General features: G+C 42.3%; 1 protein-coding gene across 1 annotated transcript in view; it reads left to right on the top strand.

Annotated features, from left to right (window-relative positions):
* The window catches only part of MAP3K9 (mitogen-activated protein kinase kinase kinase 9), a 1255777-nt gene that overhangs the window by 461996 nt on the left and 770054 nt on the right, over positions 1-23727 (top strand). The window contains exon 4 of the mRNA XM_044073971.1: positions 6263-6411. Within this exon, the coding sequence (XP_043929906.1) occupies positions 6263-6411 (149 nt within the window). The remainder of the gene's footprint in view (positions 1-6262; positions 6412-23727) is intronic.

The raw sequence follows: 23727 nt of genomic DNA, 5'->3' as shown, positions 1-23727 counted from the left end.
CCACAGGTTCCATTTTCACACCCTGCCAAGGGCAAAAGGTATGCCAGACCTGCCACACAATCAATGGGCAGAGGCACAAAAACAAGTTTCATCCCTCATGGACATGAGGGCCATTCAGCCAGTACCACAGCAAGAGCAGGGACAAGGTTTTTACTCAGGACTTTTCTTGGTACCCCGAAAGGACAAAGCCTGGAGACCAATACTGGACCTGTCTTTTCTAAATACATTTCTGGACATTCCAAAATTCAAAATGTTGACTTTGCAGCAGCTTTTGCCCATGCTGAGCAAAAAGGCTTGGCTTGTAACTTTGGACCTAAAAGATGCATACCTGCTTGTGCCAATCAGACAATCTTGCAGAAGATATCTCCGATTCATAGCTGGCTCAATGCACTACCAATTCTCTGCACTGCCCTTAGGCTTATCTACTGCACCCAGGGTCTTCACAAAATGCCTGGCACCAGTAATTGCATATTGCAGACAAAGAGGATTTCAAATATATCCTTACTTAGACGATTGCCTAATTCAAGCAGAGAACAAGGACATTCTACTAGAACATCTGGCGTTTGTAAAAAGATTATTGGTATGCCTAGGTTACACAGTAAATGAAAAGAAATCAAAATTAGTACCCTCTCAAGAGATAATATTCCTGGGTGCAAGCTTAAATACAACTGCCCAGATGGCTTATCTCACGCCAGACAAAAAAGGCAACTGACTTTTTACTTCACAGTGTTGGCAACAAAGACCCAGTTAACTGCAAGAAAATTTCTGCAGGCCTTGGGCTTCATGGCATCCTGCATCCTGCTAATTCCATGTGCCAGACTGCATATGAGGAAACTACAATGGTATCTAAAAAGTGTTTGGACTCAACATTGCCACAGCCTGGAAACATTGATTACCCTCATTCCTTGCCTTCAACAGGAGTTTCGATGGTGGGCACAGTCCTGTCACCTCAACAAGGGACAGCCATTCAACCTACCCACAGCCAGGCAGTCAATAACAACAGATGCTTCAGATTATGCCTGGGGGTCCCACATGGCAGGAAAATGTATTCAGGGCACATGTCCCTCAAGCCAAATGCATCTTCATATCAATCAAAAAGAGACGCTAGCTGTTCAAAATGCCCTGACAGCTTTCAAGGACTTTCTTCATCCAGGACAACTACTGATAAGGATGGACAATACTACAGTCATGTGGTACATAAACAAGCAGGGAGGCACACATTCCTACCCCCTCTACAGACAGGCTATGACTTTGTGGGACACAGCATTGACTTATCAAGTACATTTGCAAGCACAATTCCTGCCAGGAAAGAAAAATACTCTGGCAGATGAACTAAGCAGAAACATTACGGATCCCCACGAGTGGGAACTGGATCCACAAGTCTTCAGCATGATAACAAAGAAATGGAGATGCCCAGACATAAATCTTTTTGCCTCTCCTCACAACTACCAGCTACAGAAATTCTAGAAATTCTGCACAAGGACTTATCACAAGCAAGCATGGAAAGTGGATGCTCTATCATTCAGCTGGAAAGCCCTAACAGTATACGCCTTTCCTCCTCTGCCTCTCCTTCCCAAGGTACTCCTAAAGGTCAGACAAGAGAAGACAAAAATGATTCTGATTGCCCCAGACTGGCCCCGCCAGCACTGGTACCCAATCCTGAAGAGCTTGTCTCAAGGCCCAGCCTGGACATTGCCTCTGATTCCTCATTTGCTGACCCAACGAAACAATCAGATCCTGCACAGCCAACTCAAGACCCTAAATCTGGCAGCATGGTGAATAATGTAGCCATTCAGAACACACCTCTCTCTAAAGCAGTTATGGATGTTATTTGGAGGCCAGGAGGCCAAGTACCAGAAAATCTTATGCAGAAAAATGGAAGAGATTCTGTGCTTGGAACCAGGCACAAGGAATTGACACGCTGGTACCAAATATTCCTCAAATTTTACAATACCTAACTGAGATGCTGGACAAAGGCCTATCCTTTTCATCAATTAAAATCCATGCCGCTGCCATTTCAGCTCATTACAATACTGCACCACCTATTTTTTCTCACCTATTACTAAGGCAATACCTCAGAGGGGTCAAAAACATAAGACCTCCAAGGAGAGCACCAATACCTACATGGGACCTCAACTATGTCTTGGAGAAACTTACACTGCCGCCTTTTGAGCCAGCCAGAACAGCTGAAATAAAGTTCTTATCTTGGAAAACAGCTCTGCTCCTAGCAATAACCTCTGCAAGACGAGTTTCAGAGTTACAGGCTCATGGCTGTGAAACCTTTCATTTTCCATTCAGACAGGGTTTCTCTGAGGTCTAACCCTACATTTATTCCTAAGGTAGTGTCCAGTGTGTCCCTTAACCAAACCATTCATTTGTCAACTTTTTATCCAAACCCACAGAATAAGGGTGAGAGACTCCTGCAGTCTTTGGATATACACAGACAGCTACGCTTCTACTTGCACAGAACTAAAGCTTTCAGAAAGACTGAGCAACTTTTAGTGGCATGTGCTGCAGGATCACAAGGAAAGCCTATCTCAAAGCAGACTATTTCAAAATGGATAGGCCACTGCATTCGATTCTGTTATTCACAGCATGGCAAATCAATTCCTATTCTAACAAGAGCAGCAGCCACTTCAGCAGCCTTCCTCAGAGGGGTACCAACCAAAGACATTTTAGAGTCTGCAACTTGGAGTTCAGTGGACACTTTCACAAAGCACTACCATTTACCTGTCTAATCTAAATCCAGAGCAGGCTTTGCCACTGCAGTTTTGCAGGGCCTTATAGCCTCTCCTAATCCTATTTAGGCCCAGCCTCCCTACCTCAGCTTTGGGATTCAACCCAAGTGTAATGACTGCAACAGTGAAACACGATGAACATAGTACAGTTGTGTACTTACCATAAATGTAGATGTTCGAGTGTATTCACTGTTGCAGTCCAGGTTACCCACCCACCACCCCCCTTCTCATTGCTGGGACTTTTCTGTACTTCTCTATATCCTATACAACCTATGTGGTGTATTTGCTTGTAGATGAAGGAATTGTTTATGTTTTTGCATGCATACTCATTGGCATAAATGTTTAGCCTACCCTTTTGGGGGCACCTGACATCTGGGGCAAGAAAACTGAAGAAAATAGGGGTTTGAATTTAGTATGGTCATCACTAAGTTTTAGTAGACTGGCCTTCACATAATCTGATTTCTAAAGAAATGGAAGATGCTTTCTGGCTTCAGTCAAAGTGAAGGTGATTGAATTCTGGTCCTATTTGACCAGGAAGAAAGCTGCAGTTAGTAGGGAACAGGGCTGCCCCATATTAGTTAGATCCAAGGTCGGCTGCATCTTTTATACCCCTGGTGCACTGACGTCAGGAAAGAGGCATCAGCAACCAACGCCGGACCTAGACTTTGGAATTCAGGCTGACTGCGGGTAGCCTGCCAGCAGGATAACCCAAGTGTAATGACTGCAACAGTGAATGCACTCGAACATCTACATTTATGGTAGGTACACAACTGTACTTTCTTTGCAATGTCAGTGTTGTCACATATTTTCTCCACTTTTTGATGGCTGTCTTCACTGTGTTCCATGGCATATCCAGTGCTGTGGAAATTTTTTTGTTCCCTTCTCCCGACTGATACCTTTCAACAATGAGATCCCTTTGATGCTTTGTAAGTTCTCTGCAAACCATGGCTTTTGCTGTAGCAGGCAACTGAGTAAATGTCAGGAAAATCCTACTAGGACAGCTGAACTTTATTTGGAGTTAATCAGAGTCTTTTAATTGATGGCAGGTGTGTACCCAAGAAGACTGAATGCTGTAATTAAATCAAAAGGTGCTTCAACAAAGTATTAGTTTAAGGGTGTTCACAACTAGCTTATTGTACATTTTTTATTTTTTATATTTTTCCTCTAACATATTTTTTGTTTTTCAATTGAATTGTACAAGTTGTAGGTCACATTAAAGGTGAGAAAAGTTTTGAAATGATTTATTGTGGTCGCATTTTTTTATGTCACAAAAACCTGGCATTTTACTAGGGAGTGTATCCACTGTATACACATACATATATATTGGAAGTGGGCTTCTCCTTTGGTCTGTCTTTCCTCTTTGAAGACCGTACTACATCAGCAAGTTCATCCTTTCAAAGGCTGTATTTTTATTAACACAAAGCAAATTGAGGCAATAAATAACTACATTGAAATAAGCACATTTTTATAAAGTCTGTGGGCTGCGCATTAAAAAAAAAAGTAATAGGCCTGGTGCTGCCTAGATTTGTACATTAACATTAATTACCATAGCTTTTAGGATGGCTGCCCTTGCCTTTCAAACCGTATCTATTGTCATCACTGGGTCACAGTTTCAGCAAAACCAATAAGTCTTTCCCACACAGCTGAAGGAGATTATGTGAGAGAAGGCCGTGAGATGGATGTAAATTTGTTTAAATGATAGGATGCAAAGAGTCATGGTGAGTCAGGAGAGCATCTTTGACAACAAACGCTGCTGAAAGACAGGGAGCTGGAGAAATTCATCCACGAGCTTGTGCTTTTCGTATCTATATTTCTGACACTCCAGAACTTGTGATAGGACTAGTGTACTGTTTAACAATGTAAAGGTGAGACCACTGAAGAATTAACATGGGGATTAGTCTGCAGGAAGACCTTGTCCATAGATGTTTATGAAGTTTGTGATTGCATTCATCCTGCAGTGAACTAGCCTGTTTTATAGCATTATTTTTGACTGTGTGCCCACTGAGTGCAGGGCTAAGTTCCAGCCCTCCCACAATCCTGAGTTAGATAAAATGGGTATCGGAGAAGGAATGTCTTCCTCAAAATGTTGACCATCACGATAGGAGAATAGTAGCTGGGAGTCATTGCAGAAAAGTGCAGTGATGGTATTCTTCAGTAGAGAAGGAACTGCTTCAAGGAGAAGTGGTGGTTTTTGAAACAGCTTGCTGCTTAATATAGCCTGAGACAAGTAAGGGAATGATTTTTTTTTCTCATTAGTGACTGTTGATTAAATGAACCTTTCTTCCCTTTGCAGTAAGGCTGTAGCAGCTATAAACGAGGGGGTCTCTGGTTATTCATCGAAGGATAAAAGCATCGAACGGCATTACATCTTAAATTCCGTTCATTGAAACCTCCTCATTTGGTAATTATATATACCTCTCTGAGATCGCACTACATCTGGGGAAAGGGCAAATTTCCTTATTCCTACCTTAGATTGGTCTTAGTCAGAACAGCTCAGTGAATAGCATGTTCAGTGATAAATGCAGTTCGATTCTCTGTTCTTCAGCAGATAGACATGTATCCATAAGCAAGATGTTGTACTGTATAATTTATAAAGTGAATTCAGAAGACGCATATGTGGTTTTTAATCCTTTAGCGTGCTGTACCTTACTGTGAGCAGTTTTTTCAAGAATGGACTTCAGTAATAATCCTAATGGCAGTCAGTCTTCATTTCAAGGAAGCATTGAAAAAGATTCTGTACATGTGTATCTTTAAAAATGGATAAAAAAGGTAAAAAACATGATATGGACTTCTATGTATTCATGAAAGAAAAGGTATAAAGGCATTCAGCTAAACAAGAGTGATATGGCAGTAAAAAGTGGCTTAATTGTGTGTAGATGAAAGCAGTTTAAACGCAGAGGTGAGAAGGCACTTCACTGAGGGAATGGTCAGACCATGGAATGGCTAGCATCAGAAAGTAGTAATGTACTTGTATGAAACTGTAGGGGAATTAAAGAAGGAATGAGACAGGTGAAAGCAGTTGAGGGTAGCTGTGTATACATTAACTATGTGTCTAACTGGGTATAGTTCATAGGTTTGTTTTCACCTGGTTGGATGTGTGCTTTGTGTTTTCCTGCATAAGTACTTGTATTGTTTTCCGAGAGCAGTTCATGCAAAACTAGTCAACACAGCACCAAAATGTAAAATAATGTGTTGGTTAACTGCAAGATAAAACTGACACTTTAGCAAACCATCTGTTCTTTTTGTGTACATTGTATAGGAATGTTTGTAATGCAAGTTCATGTCTGGCAGAGTTACAACAAAGTGCATATTAATTTATAAGTATGATTAATGATAATTTTATTTGCTGATAGTATTCAGCATTGGTGCTTTATAAAATATTATCTTATAGCCAAAGTGGTATTTAGTGAAGTGTGAAGTCTGGTTATCTGCTGTGTTATTGTAATAATTCTTGCAGTAGGCTTATATTTGTCACTGTGTTCAAAACATGTTTAAATGTTCCATTTTGTCATGTTCTCTTCTAGTTACGGTGTCTTGCTTTGGGAGCTGCTTACGGGAGAAGTGCCCTTTCGGGGAATTGATGGACTTGCAGTAGCTTATGGAGTGGCTATGAACAAACTTTCTCTACCCATTCCTTCCACCTGTCCTGAACCTTTTGCTAAACTTATGGAAGGTAAGATCATGTTAGTGAAATGTCCAGAGCAGTGAATTTTTTTTAATATTTGGATGTCATTTCTAATTTTAAGAGATACTTTTCTCAAATGTGTGTATAGCAAACCTCCCAGATGTCTGTTACTTTTCCCAGCTTTCTTTTACACTGGGAATTGAAGGCAACAAATAGGTTTGTATTTTTAGACCCACATCCTCCTGAAATATATAATTGCATTGTGACATATTTGTAAAACACATCACCATCATGAAAAAAAAACAGTTTAGAATAAATTGTTAGTCTGTGTTATTTCGTTAAACTGACTGTTCAGTGTCAGTGAAGCAGCTGGGGAAACTCACCATTTAGACCAGTGTGACCAAAGGGGTGATGCTTTTGGGTTACCTCATTTACTTAGGTAACATTTTTAACCAGGTAAGTGGGATAGTTCTTAGACACTTTTCTGCTGCAACCTGGCTGTAAACCACAAGGGCAAAGATAACTACTATACATACATCACACACACACACACACACACACACACACACACACACACACACACACACACACACACACACACACACACACACACACACACACATTTAGTGTAGACAGTCAACCATCATGTTTTGCAAATATAGGAGTAAACTTGAGTACCCTGAGAAGACCCACACAAGCACAGGTAGTCATGCAGCCTCCACACAGGCAGTGGCCAGAAGCCAGAAATGATCTCCTGCCACGTGCAGCTGTAAGACCGAACTGTTCTTACTGAACCATCGTGTGTCTGTAAGTGTATTTAGTTCATTTACAGGAATTGTAATTAGTCCTCCACATTTACATTTTTGCATGTAAAAACTGGAGTACTGTGTGGCATTCAGTTTCCTTTTTTCCTGTGAGCTGTTTGTATGGTCATTGATTAGGTGGCATTGCACATTTACAGTAATATTTCATTAGTTTCACTATGTGCCTTGTAGTCTGAGCCAATACTGTATGGGTACTGCCTTAGTCCAGCATGCCTCACTAAATACCAGTCCATGCTAAGTCTCATATTTAGCTTTTGAGCAGCACAATTTAACTTGCTGGCTCAGAGCCACTTAAGCAGTCATATTTTGTAATTGCCTTACAGGATTTGTTTCCTCTAGTTTGTTTTTTTTGCTTCCTTGTAGTTCCTTGTAGTTGTTTACCAGTCTTACTTTGAGACAGTCTGACTGCACATCATATAGGATATATATTTTCAGGGTGCTAGACCTGCTTAGCAAACTTTTATTGTAGTGCCCTTGTACCATTCTCAGCACTACTTTAGATAGAAATATGATTCTGTGCTCCAGTTCCTGTTTGCCAAACACAAAGACAGTGCCATTCGATGAAATTACTAGCTGCATTTCTTTGGAGATGATGTCCTTCATGGATGCATCTGCAGTCATAACAAATGGGTTGTCCTGTCATCAGGCAGCCCTTCGGTCGGCCGGATTCCAAAGTCTGGGTCCGGCTTCGGCTGATGTCGCACTTCACCCGACGTCATCTCTGCTGGTCTTCGGGTATAAAGGCATCAGCCGACACCATTTTCCCCAGTCTTTCTTGCCGTGGCCAAGCAGAAGCTGTTCGCAAGTGCCGGTTGGTCAGATCCAGAGATTACTTCTACCGAATACTACTTCGAAGACTACTAAAAAGCTAAGTACCCCGTTGGGGACTCTTTCTTGCCTCAGCCGATGTCAGAAAAAGTCAATAACTGTTTAACCTGTGGGAAACAAATACCTCATAAAGATTTCCACTCTTACTGTCTGCCTTGCTTAGGCCCAGACCACGACGTAGCAGCCTGTTCGGCCTGTGCTTCCTTCAACCGACGAACGCTTAGGCGCCGGTCGGAGTTTGCTGAACAGTTTTTCGCTCAGATTTTGCATACATTATGCCGTCGGATCCTCCGACTACCCAAATTGTTAAAAAACGCAAAGAAAAAGACCGACACTCGCGGTCCGCGGTTTCGGCCGAAACCACGGTTAAGCAAGCCGCGAGTGTCTCGGTTTCGGCCGAAACCGAGAAAACCGGTCAATCTTCAGCCGAATCCATGACTACTACTGAGGCTCCTGCTACCTTAGTTGAATCGGCCTCAGAAATTTTGCCTACAACTGTGATTCCTAGTGATTTATCAGACACCATCCCTTTGGATGTCTCTACCCCAGCACGTGGTGCTGCTAGGCCTCCTGCAGCCATGTCTATTAAGGCCTTTGCCAGGGCTAAAGCAGCCAAATCTGCTAAATCAGTGCCTGTTAAGCTCCCTTCACACAGGCCCACTTCAAGTTCACAAATGCTTACTCTGGCAGAAGATTTAATATCCTTAATTAGGGGATCCCAATCTCACCCAGACAGGGCCTCTCAGCCCCCAGAAAAGAGACCTAGAGCAGAGCCCCCCGAGCCAGTGTCCTCTGATGATTCTGCGGATGACTCAGACATTACAGACCAACCAGAGGCTCCTTTTTCTAGTTATGAAGATTCCGATGCTGAAGAATCCATTCCAGCTGCCTCTCCACCAGAGGAATTTTCCTTTGGGGAAACCTTACATGCCATGAGAGAACAATTCCAATGGCAGGGACAAGATTTCTCAGATTCAAGAAAAAGGCTTAGGACTTTTCTGCACTTACCACAACATAGGCCCTTAGCTATACCTCCTGTACTGCCTGTTGTGGATGATGCATTTAATGATGTTTGCACTGCTCCTGATTCTTTACCTCCAGCCCCTGCCAAACCAGATAGATTTTACAGGGTGCCAGACACTCATCATCACCTATACAAGGCCCCACTTGCAGATCCCAAAACTATATCCCAGGGGCCTAAGGCAGTAGCCTCGACCACAGCAAAACCCTATTCCTTCTGAAAGGGAATCCAGGTCCTTAGAGAGATGGGTAAAAAGTTTACACCTCTGCTACTCTCTCAGCTAGAGCTTTAAACTGTCAGTTTCATATGATCCAATACCAAGAGTTTATGCTTGATCAGTTAACTAAAAAACTGTCCTCTGATGAATCCTTAGATAAGAAATATGTATTAGAAATGGTGAATAACATCCAACAGGTTAGTAACCATTCCTTAAAATGTGGCTATGATGCACTGGAGGCTTCATTTAGATCAGCCATGACTGGCACAGTGATAAGAAGGCATGCATGGTTGAAAGAACAGGTCTTACCGGATCATGTTAAAGCAAAGCTATTAGATGCTCCTATGGATAAGGCCAGTCTATTTGGTACACCTGCCCAGCAAGTAATGAAGAAAATGGAAGAAAAGGCAAAATCTGTACAAACAGTTAAAGATTTCTTACAGGTTCAGCCCCCAAGGTTTAGCAGGAACTGGCCTGCCAAAAATTGGTCCTTTCCTGACTCCACAAGATCCCAAAGGGGCAGGAATAGACGCTCTAGAGGCAGAAATCAATCCAGAGGAGGTGCCTACAGAGGATGACAGTGGCAAGGCAATAACTGAGGCACAGACACAACCACTGCCACTGCAACAGGACAATCACAGTGTCTTGGCTCTGACACCGCCTACCAGGGAGCAAATAGCAGCACCTTTAGGCGGAAAGTTAGCCTTATTTTCGAAAAATTGGCACTATATCACAAAAGACAAGTGGATTTTGCAAACCATAGACCAAGGCTACCGGTTCCACTTCCACACCTTACCAGTACAAAGAGGAATGTCAAACCTACCTCCAAATCAAAAAAATAGAAGCTCTACAGCAGATAGCGGAATTAACAAAGATGAGAGCTGTGGAAAGAGTACCAATAACAGAACAGGGCAAAGGATTCTACTCCAGACTCTTCCTAGTACCAAGAAAAGAGAAACGTTGGAGACCTATTCTCGACCTGTCCGTCTTAAACACATACATCATTGTCCCGAAATTCAAAATGCTGACCCTACAGCAACTTCTTCCCGCCCCCATTCGACCAAATTGCAGAAGATACCTCAGATTTCTTGCAGGATCAGAGCATTATCAATTCTCAGCATTGCCCTTTGGCTTATCTACTGCGCCGAGAGTATTCACAAAATGCCTGGCATCAGTAATCGCTCACTGCAGACTACAGGGAATCCAAATTTATCCATACCTGGACGACTGCCTGTTACAAGCGGACAACAAAAGCAAGCTGACAACAGATTTACAAAGGGTCATTTACTTGCTACAAGCCCTGGGATACACAGTCAATTTACGAAAGTCAAGGCTGATACCATCCCAAACAAGAACATTCTTGGGCGCGGAATTGGACACAGTAAAACAAATGGCATTCCTAACTGCAGAAAAACAAAAAGAACTCCCTCTTTACTTCTTGACATTAACAAAGCAGAACAAACTAACAGCAAGAAAAGTTCTGCAGGCCTTGGGCTTCATGGCATCATGCATAATCTTGGTCCCACATGCCAGACTGCATATGAGAAAGCTACAGTGGTACCTAAAGAATTTATGGTCACAGCACAGGCACAGCTTAGAAACAGAAATCCCACTAATCCCCTGCCTAAAACAGGAGTTCCTATGGTGGGCTCAAGCATGCCAGGCAAACCCAGGCTTACCCTTCCACAACTTTCGAGCAAGCCAAACCATCACAACGGACGCCTCAGACCTAGGATGGGGGGGCGCACATGCTGGACAAATGCATACAAGGATTGTGGACTCAAGACCAGCTGCACCTGCACATAAACCAAAAAGAAATGCTGGCAGTAAAACTGGCAATCCAAAAATTCAGACCATTCCTCAAAGAAGGCCATTTGATGATAAGGACAGACAACACCACAGTCATGTGGTACATCAACAAACAGGGAGGCACTCATTCATACCCCTATGCAGAATGACTTTGGACCTTTGGAATCTGGCTCTCAGCTACAACATCCAGTTACAGGCAATATTTGTGCCGGGAAAAGAGAACACCCTAGCAGACATGTTAAGCAGAACCACCTCGGATGCTCACGAATGGATGCTACACCCGGACATCTTCAAGGCCATCACAAAGAAATGGGGAATGCCACAAATAGATCTGTTCGCTTCCCCACTCAATCACCAGCTCAAAAAATTCTGCACAAGGACATTCCACCCACTTGCATGGAAGGTGGACTCTCTATCCTTCAGCTGGAAAGGCCTGACAGCATATGCATTTCCACCTCTTCCCTTGATGCACAAGGTACTACTGAAAATCAAAGAGGAACGTCCAAGGATAATCCTGATAGCTCCGAATTGGCCAAGACAACACTGGTACCCATTACTGAGGAGCATGTCTCGGGAGAGAATGTGGTCAATACCCTTGATGCCTTTGATGTTAACTCAGAACAACTACAAGATCATGCATCCAAACCTAAAAACCTTGCAACTGACGGCCTGGAACATCACATAGCAGCAACCAACCCAGACCTTTCCCAAAGGGTTAAAGACATTTTCCTTGAAGCCCGCAGACCTTCAACAAGAAGGAACTATGCAGGAAAATGGAAAAGGTTTGTCATTTGGAGTACTGAAAGAGGAAAAGATGTGTCGAACATAGATATTGCTAACATTCTGGAGTACTTGGCAGAGCTTCTACATACAGGCCTGTCCTATTCCTCCATCAAGATACATGCATCAGCTATTTCAGCAGAATACAGCTTCGATCCACCTGTCTTTTCGCATCCTCTACTCAGGCAGTTCCTCAGAGGGATCAAGAATGTAAAACCTCCTAGGAAACCACCATTACCAGCATGGGACTTGAACTTTGTGCTAGAAAAGTTGACACTCCCTCCGTTTGAACCAGCAGCAACAGCAGATCTACAACACCTGTCATGGAAAACTGCTTTCCTACTGGCAATTACCTCAGCAAGGAGGGTTTCGAACTACAGGCCTTAATGGCAGTGCAACCCTTCCTAATCTTCCATCAAGATAGGGTGTCCATGAGAACTAATCCTACATTTATGCCTAAGGTGGTATCCAGAGTGTCTTTAAACCAGGCAATCCACCTACCTACCTTCTTTCCCAATCCACAAAACAGGGGAAAGACTGCTGCATACCTTGGATGTACATAGACAGTTACGCTACTACCTGGACAGAACCAAAAGTAACAGAAAAACTGACCAGCTTTTAGTAGCTTATGCAACAGGAAGGGAAGGAAAAGCAATTTCCAAACAGACAATCTCCAAATGGATAGGAAATTGCATAAGATTCTGTTACTCCTTCCATGGAAAACCAATTCCACAGAACATAAGACCTCATTCTACAAGGGCTACAGCCACTACCACAGCTTTCTTACGAGGAGTGGCAACCAAGGACATTATTGAGGCGGCTACTTGGACCTCCGTGCATACATTTGCCAAGCATTATAATTTACCTCTATACTCTAGATCCCGAGCAGGGTTTGCCACTGCTGTACTGCAAGGGATCCTAACTACAGCATAATTTTTCTTCCTCCACCCCTAGTTTGGCTATGGTATTCTACCCATTTGTTATGACTGCAGATGCATCCATGAAGGACATAGTACAGTTTTGTACCTACCATAAATGTAGATGTCCGAACTGGATAGCATCTGCAGTCAGGATTACCCACCCTCCTTCCCCTCTGTGGTACTCCTAGGGTATTTACCCTCCTAATAGCTAGCTGGGGGGAGTCTCTTATGGTGTATTTGTTTGTATATATGTACATACATGCTTATTTTTGTGTTTGCCTTCTACTTTTTTGGAAACATTGGCATTTATCCAAAATTTAGCCTTCCAAGAGGGCAACTGGCATCTGGGGCAAGAAACACTGAGGAAAATGGCGTCGGCTGATGCCTTTATACCCGAAGACCAGCAGAGATGATGTCGGGTGAAGTGCGACATCAGCGGCCGGACCCAGACTTTGGAATCCGGCCGACCGAAGGGCTGCCTGACGACAGGACAACCCATTTGTTATGACTGCAGATGCTATCCAGTTCGGACATCTACATTTATGGTAGGTACAAAACTGTACTTTTTTATTTCTCAGTTTATTACTCAGTATAGGTCAATGGTCACACATTGAGACCAAGTTGCATGTAAATGTCTTGGCAGTGTTGTTGGCTATGCACTATTTCATCTCCCCCTTTCTGAAGGGATGAACAGTTAGTCTTTATAGGCAACCTAGGTGTGATGTAATACATACACAAGGGGAACTGAACTCCTTCCATCTGTGCAGGGGTGCAGTGAGCTTAGGAAACTCATTCGGATTGTTTTTATTGTGACTTTATTGCCCATTTAGAGCTCATATTATTGAAACTATTGTGTAATTATCACTGTTTTAACAGAAGATATTGTTCTTTATCAGCTGTATTCCTACTGCTGTACTTTAAAAGTTAATATCAGGCAATTAACAGCGAACTAATTTAACTGCTCACTATATGCTTAAACTGGCATGTAATGTAATTCCTTATAGTTTGCAGACATTCAGCTGCTATAGTGTAGTAATGCCACGTACTATATATATGCAGGCCAAGCTGGATATTGTACATTAATCTTGGTTGAGCACTGTATGTATGCCTAGATGCTTGTTGTATTTGTTTGAACATATTTTTAGTGTCAAATTACTACACAAAGTTTTTAATTTAACTCAGTAACTGTAGTGTTATTAGGCTGATGTCCTTCATGGATGCATCTGCAGTCATAACAACTGGGTTGTCCTGTCGTCAGGCAGCCCTTCGGTCGGCCGGATTCCAAAGTCCGGGTCCGGCTTCGGCTGATGTCGCACTTCACCCGACGTCATCTCTGTTGGTCTTCGGGTATAAAGGCATCAGCCGACGCCATTTTCCCCAGTCTTTCTTGCCGCGTGGCGCCCGAAGCAGAAGCTGTTCGCAAGTGCCGGTCGGTCAGATCCAGAGATTACTACTTCCGAATACTACTTCGAAGACTTCTAAAAGCTAAGTACCCCGTTGGGGACTCTTTCTTGCCTCAGCCGATGTTAGAAAAAGTCAATAACTGTTTAACTTGTGGGAAACAAATACCTCATAAAGATTTCCACTCTTACTGTTTGCCTTGTTTAGGCCCAGACCACGACGTAGCAGCCTGTTCAGCCTGTGCCTCATTCAACCGACGAACGCTTAGGCGTGGGTCGGAGTTTGCTGAACAGTTTTTCGCTCAGATTTTGCGTACATTATGCCGCCGGATCCTCCGACTACCCAGATTGTTAAAAACGCAAAGAAAAGACCGACACTCGCGGTCCGCGGTTTCGGCCGAAACCATGGTTAAGCAAATCATGAGTGTCTCGGTTTCGGCGAAACCGAGAAAACTGATCAAAGCACAGCTGAATCAATGACTACTACTGAGGCTCCTGCTACCTTACTTGAAACGGCCTCAGAAATCTTACCTACAGTGGTTACTAGTGACTTATCAGACACCATCCCTTTGGATGTCTCTACCCCAGCACGTGGTGCTGCTAGGCCTCCTGCAGCCATGTCTATTAAGGCCTTTGCCAGGGCTAAAGCAGCCAAATCTACTAAATCAGTGCCTGTTAAGCCCCCCTCAACTAGGCCCACTTCTAGTTCACAAATGCTTACTCTGGCAGAGGATTTAATATCCTTAATTAGGGAATCTCAATCTCACCCAGACAGGGCCTCTCAGCCCCCAGAAAAGAGACCTAGAGCAGAGCCCCCCGAGCCTGTGTCCTCTGATGATTCCGCGGAGGACTCTGATATTACAGACCAGCCAGAGGCTCATTTCTCCAATTATGAAGACTCAGATGCTGAAGAATCCATTCCAGCTGCTTCTCCACCAGAAGAATTCTCCTTTGGGAAACCTTACATGCCATGCGAGAACAATTCCAATGGCAGGAACAGGATTTCTCAGATTCCAGAAAAAGACTTAGGACTTTTCTGCACCTACCACAACACAGGCCTTTAGCTATACCTCCTGTCCTCTCTGTTGTGGACGATGCATTTAATGATGTCTGCACTGCACCAGATTCCTTACCTCCAGCCCCTGTCAAACCAGACAGATTTTACAGGGTTCCAGACACTCATCACCACTTATACAAGGCCCCACTTGCAGACCCCAAACCATATCCCAGGGGCCTAAGGCAGCAGCCTCGACCACAGCAAAAACCCTATTCCTTCTCAAAGGGAAGCCAGGTCTTTAGACAGATGGGGCAAAAGGTTTACACCTCCGCTACTCTCTCAGCTAGAGCTTTAAATTGTCAGTTTCACATGATACAATACCAAGAGTTTATGCTTGATCAGTTAACTAAAAAGCTATCCTCTGATGACTCTATAGATAAGAAATATATATTAGAAATGGTAAATAACATACAACAGGTTAGTAACCATTCCTTAAAATGTGGCTATGATGCACTGGAGGCTTCATTTAGATCAGCCATGACTGGCACAGTGATAAGAAGACATGCATGGCTGAAGGAACAGGTCTTACCGGATCATGTTAAAGCTAAGTTATTAGATGCACCTATGGATAAGGCCAGTTTGTTTGGTACACCTGCCCAGCAGGTAATGAAGAAAATGGAAGAAAAGGCAAAATCTGTACAAACGGTTAAAGATTTCTTGCAGGTTCAACCCCCAAGGTTTAGCAGGAACTGGCCTGCCAAAAATTGGTCCTTTCCTGACTCCACAATATCCCAAAGGGGCAGGAATAGACGTCCCAGAGGCAGAAATCAATCCAGAGCGGGTGCCTACAGAGGACGACAGTGGCAAGGTAATAACAGAGGCACAGACACAGCCACTGCCACTACAACAGCACAGTGACTTGATTCTAACTCCGCCTACCAGGGAACAAATAGCAGCACCATTAGGCGGAAAATTAACCTTATTTTCGAAAAACTGGCACTATATCACAAAAGACAAGTGGATTCTGCAAACCATAGACCAAGGATACCGGTTCCACTTCCACACTTTACCAGTCAAAAGAGGAATGCCAAACCTGCCTCCAAATCAAAAAACAGAAGCTCTACAGCAGATAATGCAACTAACAAAGATGAGAGCTGTGGAAAGAGTGCCAATAACAGAACAAGGCAAAGGATTCTACTCCAGACTATTCCTAGTTCCAAGAAAGGAAAAAAGCTGGAGACCTATTCTCGACCTGTCCATCTTAAATACATACATCATTGTCCCAAAATTCAAAATGCTGACCCTCCAGCAACTTCTTCCCATGCTGGGCAAGGAGTGCTGGCTGGTAACTCTAGATCTCAAGGAGGCATACCTGCACGTCCCCATACGACCAATTTGCAGAAGATACCTCAGATTTCTTGCAGGATCAGAGCACTATCAATTCTCAGCATTGCCCTTTGGCTTATCTACTGCCCAGAGTATTCACAAAATGCCTGGCATCAGTAATCGCCCACTGCAGACTACAGGGAATCCAAATTTATCCATACCTGGACGACTGTCTGCTACAGGGGAACAACAAAAGCAAGCTGACAACAGATTTACAAAGGGTCATTTACTTGCTACAAGCACTGGGATACACAGTCAATTTACAAAAGTCAAGGCTGATACCATCCCAAACAAGGACATTCTTGAGCTGAATTGGACACAGTAAAACAAATGGCATTCCTAACTGCAGAAAAACAAAAGAACTCCCTCTTTACTTCTTGGCACTAACAAAACAGAACAAGCTAACAGCAAGAAAAGTTCTACAGGCCTTGGGCTTCATGGCATCCTGCATAATCTTGGTTCCACATGCCAGACTACATATGAGAAAACTACAGTGGTACCTAAAGAATTTATGGTCCCAACACAGGCACAGCCTAGAAGCAGAAATTCCTCTAATCCCATGCCTAAAACAGGAGTTCCTATGGTGGGCTCAAGCATGCCAGTCAAATCCAGGCCTACCCTTTCACAACTATCAAGCAAGCCAAACCATCACAACAGACGCCTCAGACCTAGGATGGGGGGCTCACATGCTGGACAAATGCGTACAAGGATTGTGGACACACGACCAGCTCCATTTGCACATCAACCTAAAAGAAATGCTGGCAGTAAAGCTGGCAATCCAAAAATTCAGACCATTCCTCAAAGCAGGACATTTGATGATAAGGACAGATAACACCACAGTCATGTGGTACATCAACAAACAGGGAGGCACTCATTCATACCCCCTATGCAGAATGACTTTGGACCTTTGGAACCTGGCTCAGCTACAACATCCAGTTACAGGCAATATTCGTACCAGGAAAGGAGAATACTCTAGCAGACATGTTAAGCAGAACCACCTCGGATGCTCACGAATGGATGCTACACCCGGACATCTTCAAGGCCATCTCAAAGAAATGGGGAATGCCACAGATAGATCTATTCGCTTCCCCTCTCAATCACCAGCTCAAAAAATTCTGCACAAGGACATTCCACCCACTTGCATGGAAAGTGGACTCGGTCTCCTTCAGCTGGAAAGGTCTGACAGCATATGCATTCCCACCTCTTCCCTTGATACACAAGGTATTACTAAAAATCAAGGAGGAACGTCCAAGGATAACCCTGATAGCTCCAAACTGGCCAAGACAACACTGGTACCCATTGCTGAGGAGCATGTCTCGGGACAAAATGTGGCCAATACCCCTGATGCCTTTGATGTTAACCCAGAACAACTACAGCATCATGCATCCAAACCTAAAACTTTGCAACTGACTGCATGGAACATCACATAGCAGCAACTAATCCAGAGCTTTCCCAAAGGGTTAAAGACATTATCCTTGAAGCCCGCAGACCTACAACAAGAAGGAACTATGCAGGAAAATGGAAAAGGTTTGTCATTTGGAGTGCTGAAAGAGGAAAAGATGTGTCCAATATAGACATTGCTAACATTCTGGAGTATTTGGCAGAGCTTCTACATACAGGCCTGTCCTATTCCTCCATCAAGATACATGCATCAGCTATTTCAGCAGAATACAGCTTTGATCCACCTGTCTTTTCACATCCTTTACTCAGGCAGTTCCTCAGAGGGATCAAGAATGTAAAACCTCCTAGGAAACCACCATTGCCAGCTTGGGATTTGAACTTTGTGCTGGAAAAGTTGACACTCGCACCTTTTGAACCAGAAGCAACAGCAGACCTGCAGCATCTATCGTGGAAAACTGCTTTCCTACTGGCAATAACCTCAGCAAGAAGGGTTTCTGAACTTCAGGCCCTAATGGCAGTACAACCCTTCCTAATCTTCCACCAAGATAGTGTGTTCATGAGGACTAATCCTACATTTATGCCTAAGGTGGTATCCAGAGTGTCTTTAAACCAGGCAATCCACCTACCTACCTTCTTCCCAAACCCACAAAACAGAGGGGAAAGAATGCTGCATACCTTGGATGTACATAGACAGCTACGCTACTACCTGGACAGAACAAAAAGTAACAGAAAAACTGACCAGTTGTTTGTAGCCTATGCAACAGGAAGGGAAGGAAAAGCAATTTCCAAACAGACAATCTCCAAATGGATAGGAAATTGCATACGATTCTGTTACTCCTTTCATGGAAAACCAATTCCACAGAACATAAGGCCTCATTCTACAAGGGCAACAGCCACTACCACAGCCTTCTTACGAGGAGTGGCAACCAAGGACATTATTGAGGCGGCTACTTGGACCTCCGTGCATACATTTGCCAAGCATTATAATTTACCTCTGTATTCCAGATCCCGAGCAGGGTTTGCCACTGCTGTACTGCAAGGGATCCTAACCACACCATAATCTATTCTTCCTCCTCCCCTAGTTGGCTATGGTATTCTACCCAGTTGTTATGACTGCAGATGCATCCATGAAGGACATAGTACAGTTTTGTACCTACCATAAATGTAGATGTCCAAACTGGATAGCATCTGCAGTCAGGATTACCCTCCCTCCTTCCCCTCTGTGGTACTCCTAGGGTATTTACCCTCCTAATAGCTAGCTGGCGGGGGGGAGTCTCTTATGGTGTATTTGTTTGTATATATGTACATACATGCTTATTTTTTGTGTTTGCCTTCTATCTTTTTGGAAACATTGGCATTTACCCAAAATTTAGCCTTCCAAGAGGGCAACTGGCATCTGGGACAAGAAACACTGAGGAAAATGGCGTCGGCTGATGCCTTTATACCCAAAGACCAACAGAGATGACGTCGGGTGAAGTGCGACATCAGCCGAAGCCGGACCCGGACTTTGGAATCCGGCCGACCGAAGGGCTGCCTGACGACAGGACAACCCAGTTGTTATGACTGCAGATGCTATCCAGTTCGGACATCTACATTTATGGTAGGTACAAAACTGTACTTTTTACCTATTTCCTTCCACTCCTTTCTTATATTGCATTAATTATAAATACAGTCCTACCTCCTCCAGCACTCCCCTTGTCAGCTTTTCCTAATCTTTTTTTTTTTTCCATTTACAGTTGTCAGCTAATATAGACACTGTGAGGCATCCCTATAGCAGTTCTCTACCAGCAAGCTGCATCTGCAAAAGTCTCTGGCTGGTTTACTTAAAGTAAAGGAACATTACAGTGTATGTTAATGCTTTAACCCTTCTGTGATTGTAAATTTCATTAGAATGTGTACAGGGAGTGCGCACTACTGACAACGCCTACCCCCACCAGAGATCTCTGTAAACCCAATACTTTCTAGTTTGGAATCATTGTTTTACTTAGTCTTCTCCTTCCCCAGTACACTTGTCCATATTTCTCCCACTCTGTACTCATTCCTGGCGTAAGTTTTCTGTTTCTCTAAGAATTACTACTCTACAAAATTGTCAGCTGCATAGATGCTTATCACAGTACCTGGTAGTCTAAATGACTGATTGTTCTTTGCTGTGCAGTCATAGAACTTGGCTCCTAACTAGCGAATGTAGACTAAGCATCGCCAGGACACATCTGTTATCTACTGTTCTCTTCGCTTCTCCCATCTTTACAAACCTTAACAAAACTGACCTTACCAAACTTGAATCGGCCTACAATAAAATAGCCAAGTTTGCCACTAGCTCCCCATATTGGTTCCACCACTGCTCTGCCGTATAACAAATAAACTGGCTAGAACTTCCACAACAACTAACCTATACCCAACTTGTCTTTACCCACCAACTAATATATCAGCCAAACAGAACCCCAGCCCTACAACAACTACTCCAACCATAAGCCAACACTCGGCAACTCCGATCCTTAAACAAAAGACTCCTGCAAGTATCCAAAAGCAACAACAAAGCCGGGGACGCCCTCTACTCCCACTACATTTCTAAATTTTGGAACTCAATCCCCCAGCACATCCTAAATGCTACCAACCTACACCAATTCAAAACTCTGCTCGAAGACCACCTTACTAACAGCTGGCTCTGCTCTTGCACCAAGCCAGGCTAATACCACGTAAGCCCACATCAAATTTCACTCCCTAAATTTTATAGTCTCCACGTAGATCCCACTTGTTAACAGCACCTATCAGCTACCTACAATGAATATAATTTGATAATTTCTTTTCCTTTACTTTTGTAAGGGTATACATATGTACACATATTATAGTATATGCAAATGATCAACTAAAGATGAACCCCTGTCCTCAAAAAAAAAAAAAAAAAGTGTGTGTGTGTGTGTGTGTGTGTATATGTATGTATATATATATATATATATATATATATATATATATATATATATATATATATATATATAAACACGACTTTAATATATTGTAACAACTTTCTCCTTTTCACTAAAGATTGTGACAACTTTCTTCTTTTCACTAAAGTGCCTATTGTTGTCTCTAAATATTTCTGTTAAATTCTATGTAAAACCGACACTGTACCTGTCCGTGTTTTTCTTGTTTTATTGGAGCTTTTCTCCCCAGGCCTCCTCTGAAAATGGGCTCACACCCAGACGGACTATCCCGGTCAACAAATGTAAAATAAATACATTATTTTAAATGCTCTATACTGCCTTGGCGAACGCCTTCCAGGAAAAATACTGGCAAGCAAACACTTTTTATAAAACGTCAATTAACACATACTAAAATACTCATAAATCAGTTAAAAACAGTTAGTCTTAAAGGGCACTCTTCCATACACATTTGTTATTAAAACCAAAAGGTTTAATGTATTAAACATAATAATAATAATGTTTCTGTATATAATGAATAATTTTGAATATTAATACCATTTTTCTCATATTAACCTGTTGCAAAATGGTAGCCTATAAAAAAGCACTTTTACTTTCAAGACATTGTCAAACTTTTTTTTATTCTTAATTATTTTTAATATCATTGATATGTTCCTGGAGCCTTGCCTTAAATTTCCTTGAAGTCTAACCTATATACTCTATGCCACAAGGGTACCTCAAATCATAGATAACACCCATACCGTCACAAGAAACATGTCACACTACTTCCCATTTTTTATTATTATTAGTGTCAAAATTTCTTACAGTGGCAAAAGAAGATTATTTTACCAAACTACATTGGTTATGGTTATAGTAGTTCTTAGGTGATTTTTTTCTGCTATTCTAACCATGGTAGAAGATCCCTCAGAATGTTAAGGGACACTTCACTAGACTAGAGATGTTGATAGTTTCTGGGGTCTTTTGGAAAGGGTGGACTCTAGATCTGTTCTGGAGGGTGCAACTTGGTCCACTGTTCACACATTCACTAAACACTAGAAAAATGATTCATTTTTCAGAGCTAGAACAGGATTTGCTAAATCTATACTACAAGGGCTCTTTCTTCCACCCTGTCTGTCTAAGCTTTGGAAATCTTTCCTTGTATCTTTATACTGGTTTAATTTCTCCAGGTGTTTAGGATTTCTAATACCATGATGGGAATTGACCCTATTCCCAAGTCAAAGTATGATTAAAGTTTGTGAATTTAGTATTGTTTAAGTCTTTGATGTTAGCCAGAAGTGCTCTTCACAGCATTTGCAACATGCCCAGAACTGACTCCTGCAATTCATACAGATTTACATGTATTGGTAACCTATCTAAACAAGACTGTAAATTCTTTTTAATGAGATCCATTGCTCCTACTACTATTGGAATTGTCTGGGTATCCTTTTTCCACATTGCCCTTGTTTCTACCTGCATATCCTGATATGTTATGACTTTGTGTCTCTCTATGTAAAATACCATAATCACAGAGTGTAGCAATTTCAATGATCAACGCTACTTTTTGTCTTCTTTTCCTGTATTAGTATGTTTGGTTTTCTCACATTTATTTTTGAACTGTTGGTAATGGGTGATCCCATGTGATATAAACTTCATTATGCTCTGTGGCTCATGCTTCCAGTGCTTCTCAGCTACAACAGTCTTGCCACATTATTATGCCTTTCAGTATACAGTCCCTTTGCCATTATTGTATTACACCCAACAATATTTGTGTGACTGTTTCCAGTTCTGTTTTACAGAATGTGCATTTGTTTGTTTCTCCCACATGCTCAATGGACTTTGTAAACCAATGTGTTTGTAGTCCACTCTCCTGGACTGCCAATATAAACCTTTCATCTTTTGGTGTAAATTCACCGTTCTGTAACCATTCCCAAGCCAGATCCTGATTGACATGAGGTTGTTCCAGGAGTTTTCTATACTTGCAACTATATTAATGTCCTTTCTACATTTATTGCCATTTCATCTGATCCTTTTCCTTTTATTCTTTCTTTTTTGGCGTATTCAGTTGCTGCCTGATTTTTGTCTACTTCTGGTTTGATTTCCATTCTCACTTGACACCGATATGCTTCCAGTAAACTAAGCAGGGAAGTTGGTTTAGATTTGTTGTCTTCATGTTTAAATACTTTCACTGTGTTTGGATCTGATGAGGTCAGCAGATATATATATGCAGTCCTGCAATTACAGACCTGTACATGTAATCAGTTTTGAGGACCACCATACCTCCTTCAGAACAAGGAATATATAATCTTGGTATACTCTGATTTTTATAAATAATTTGATAAGAGTTTAACATTTTTCTTGTTTTCCTGTCCAACTGATCCAATACCTTTTGGGGCCAGTTAGTTACCCCAAAAGTGTAAGTTAGAACAGGAAGAGCAAATTGGTTTATAGCTTGGACCTTGCTCCTAGATGTCAGGGCTGTTTACAGCAACAATTTTAGTCTTCTAAAGTATTCCTTGCTGAGTTTTTTTCACATTTGTTCGTGTTTTATTGTCGAGCATTCATCAAAGTCCATATATTTATACACTTCCTCCTGCTCAAGTTCCTTTATATCACATTCCTGCCCTAGACTGATATTTTCTTTGTGCTGTGGCTTTCCTGCTTTAAATATTACTTTTGCACATTTATCAAGACCAAATGACATTCTTATATCGTCTGAGAAATTTTTGACCACTTCACTTGTGCTTTCAGCTCCTCTTCCGATGAACTATACAGTTTTAAATCCTCCACAAAAAAAGGTAAGTCTTTATACTGTATGTCATGGTTGCAGTTTGACTCCTAGAAAATAAACTGTTAAGTAGACTGC

Source organism: Protopterus annectens, chromosome 6.part0 (assembly GCF_019279795.1).
Source record: "Protopterus annectens isolate FY-2018-M chromosome 6.part0, PAN1.0, whole genome shotgun sequence".
NCBI lineage: Eukaryota > Metazoa > Chordata > Ceratodontiformes > Protopteridae > Protopterus > Protopterus annectens.
Note: the sequence above shows the minus strand (reverse complement) of the source record. Positions and strands in the feature narration are given on the sequence as shown.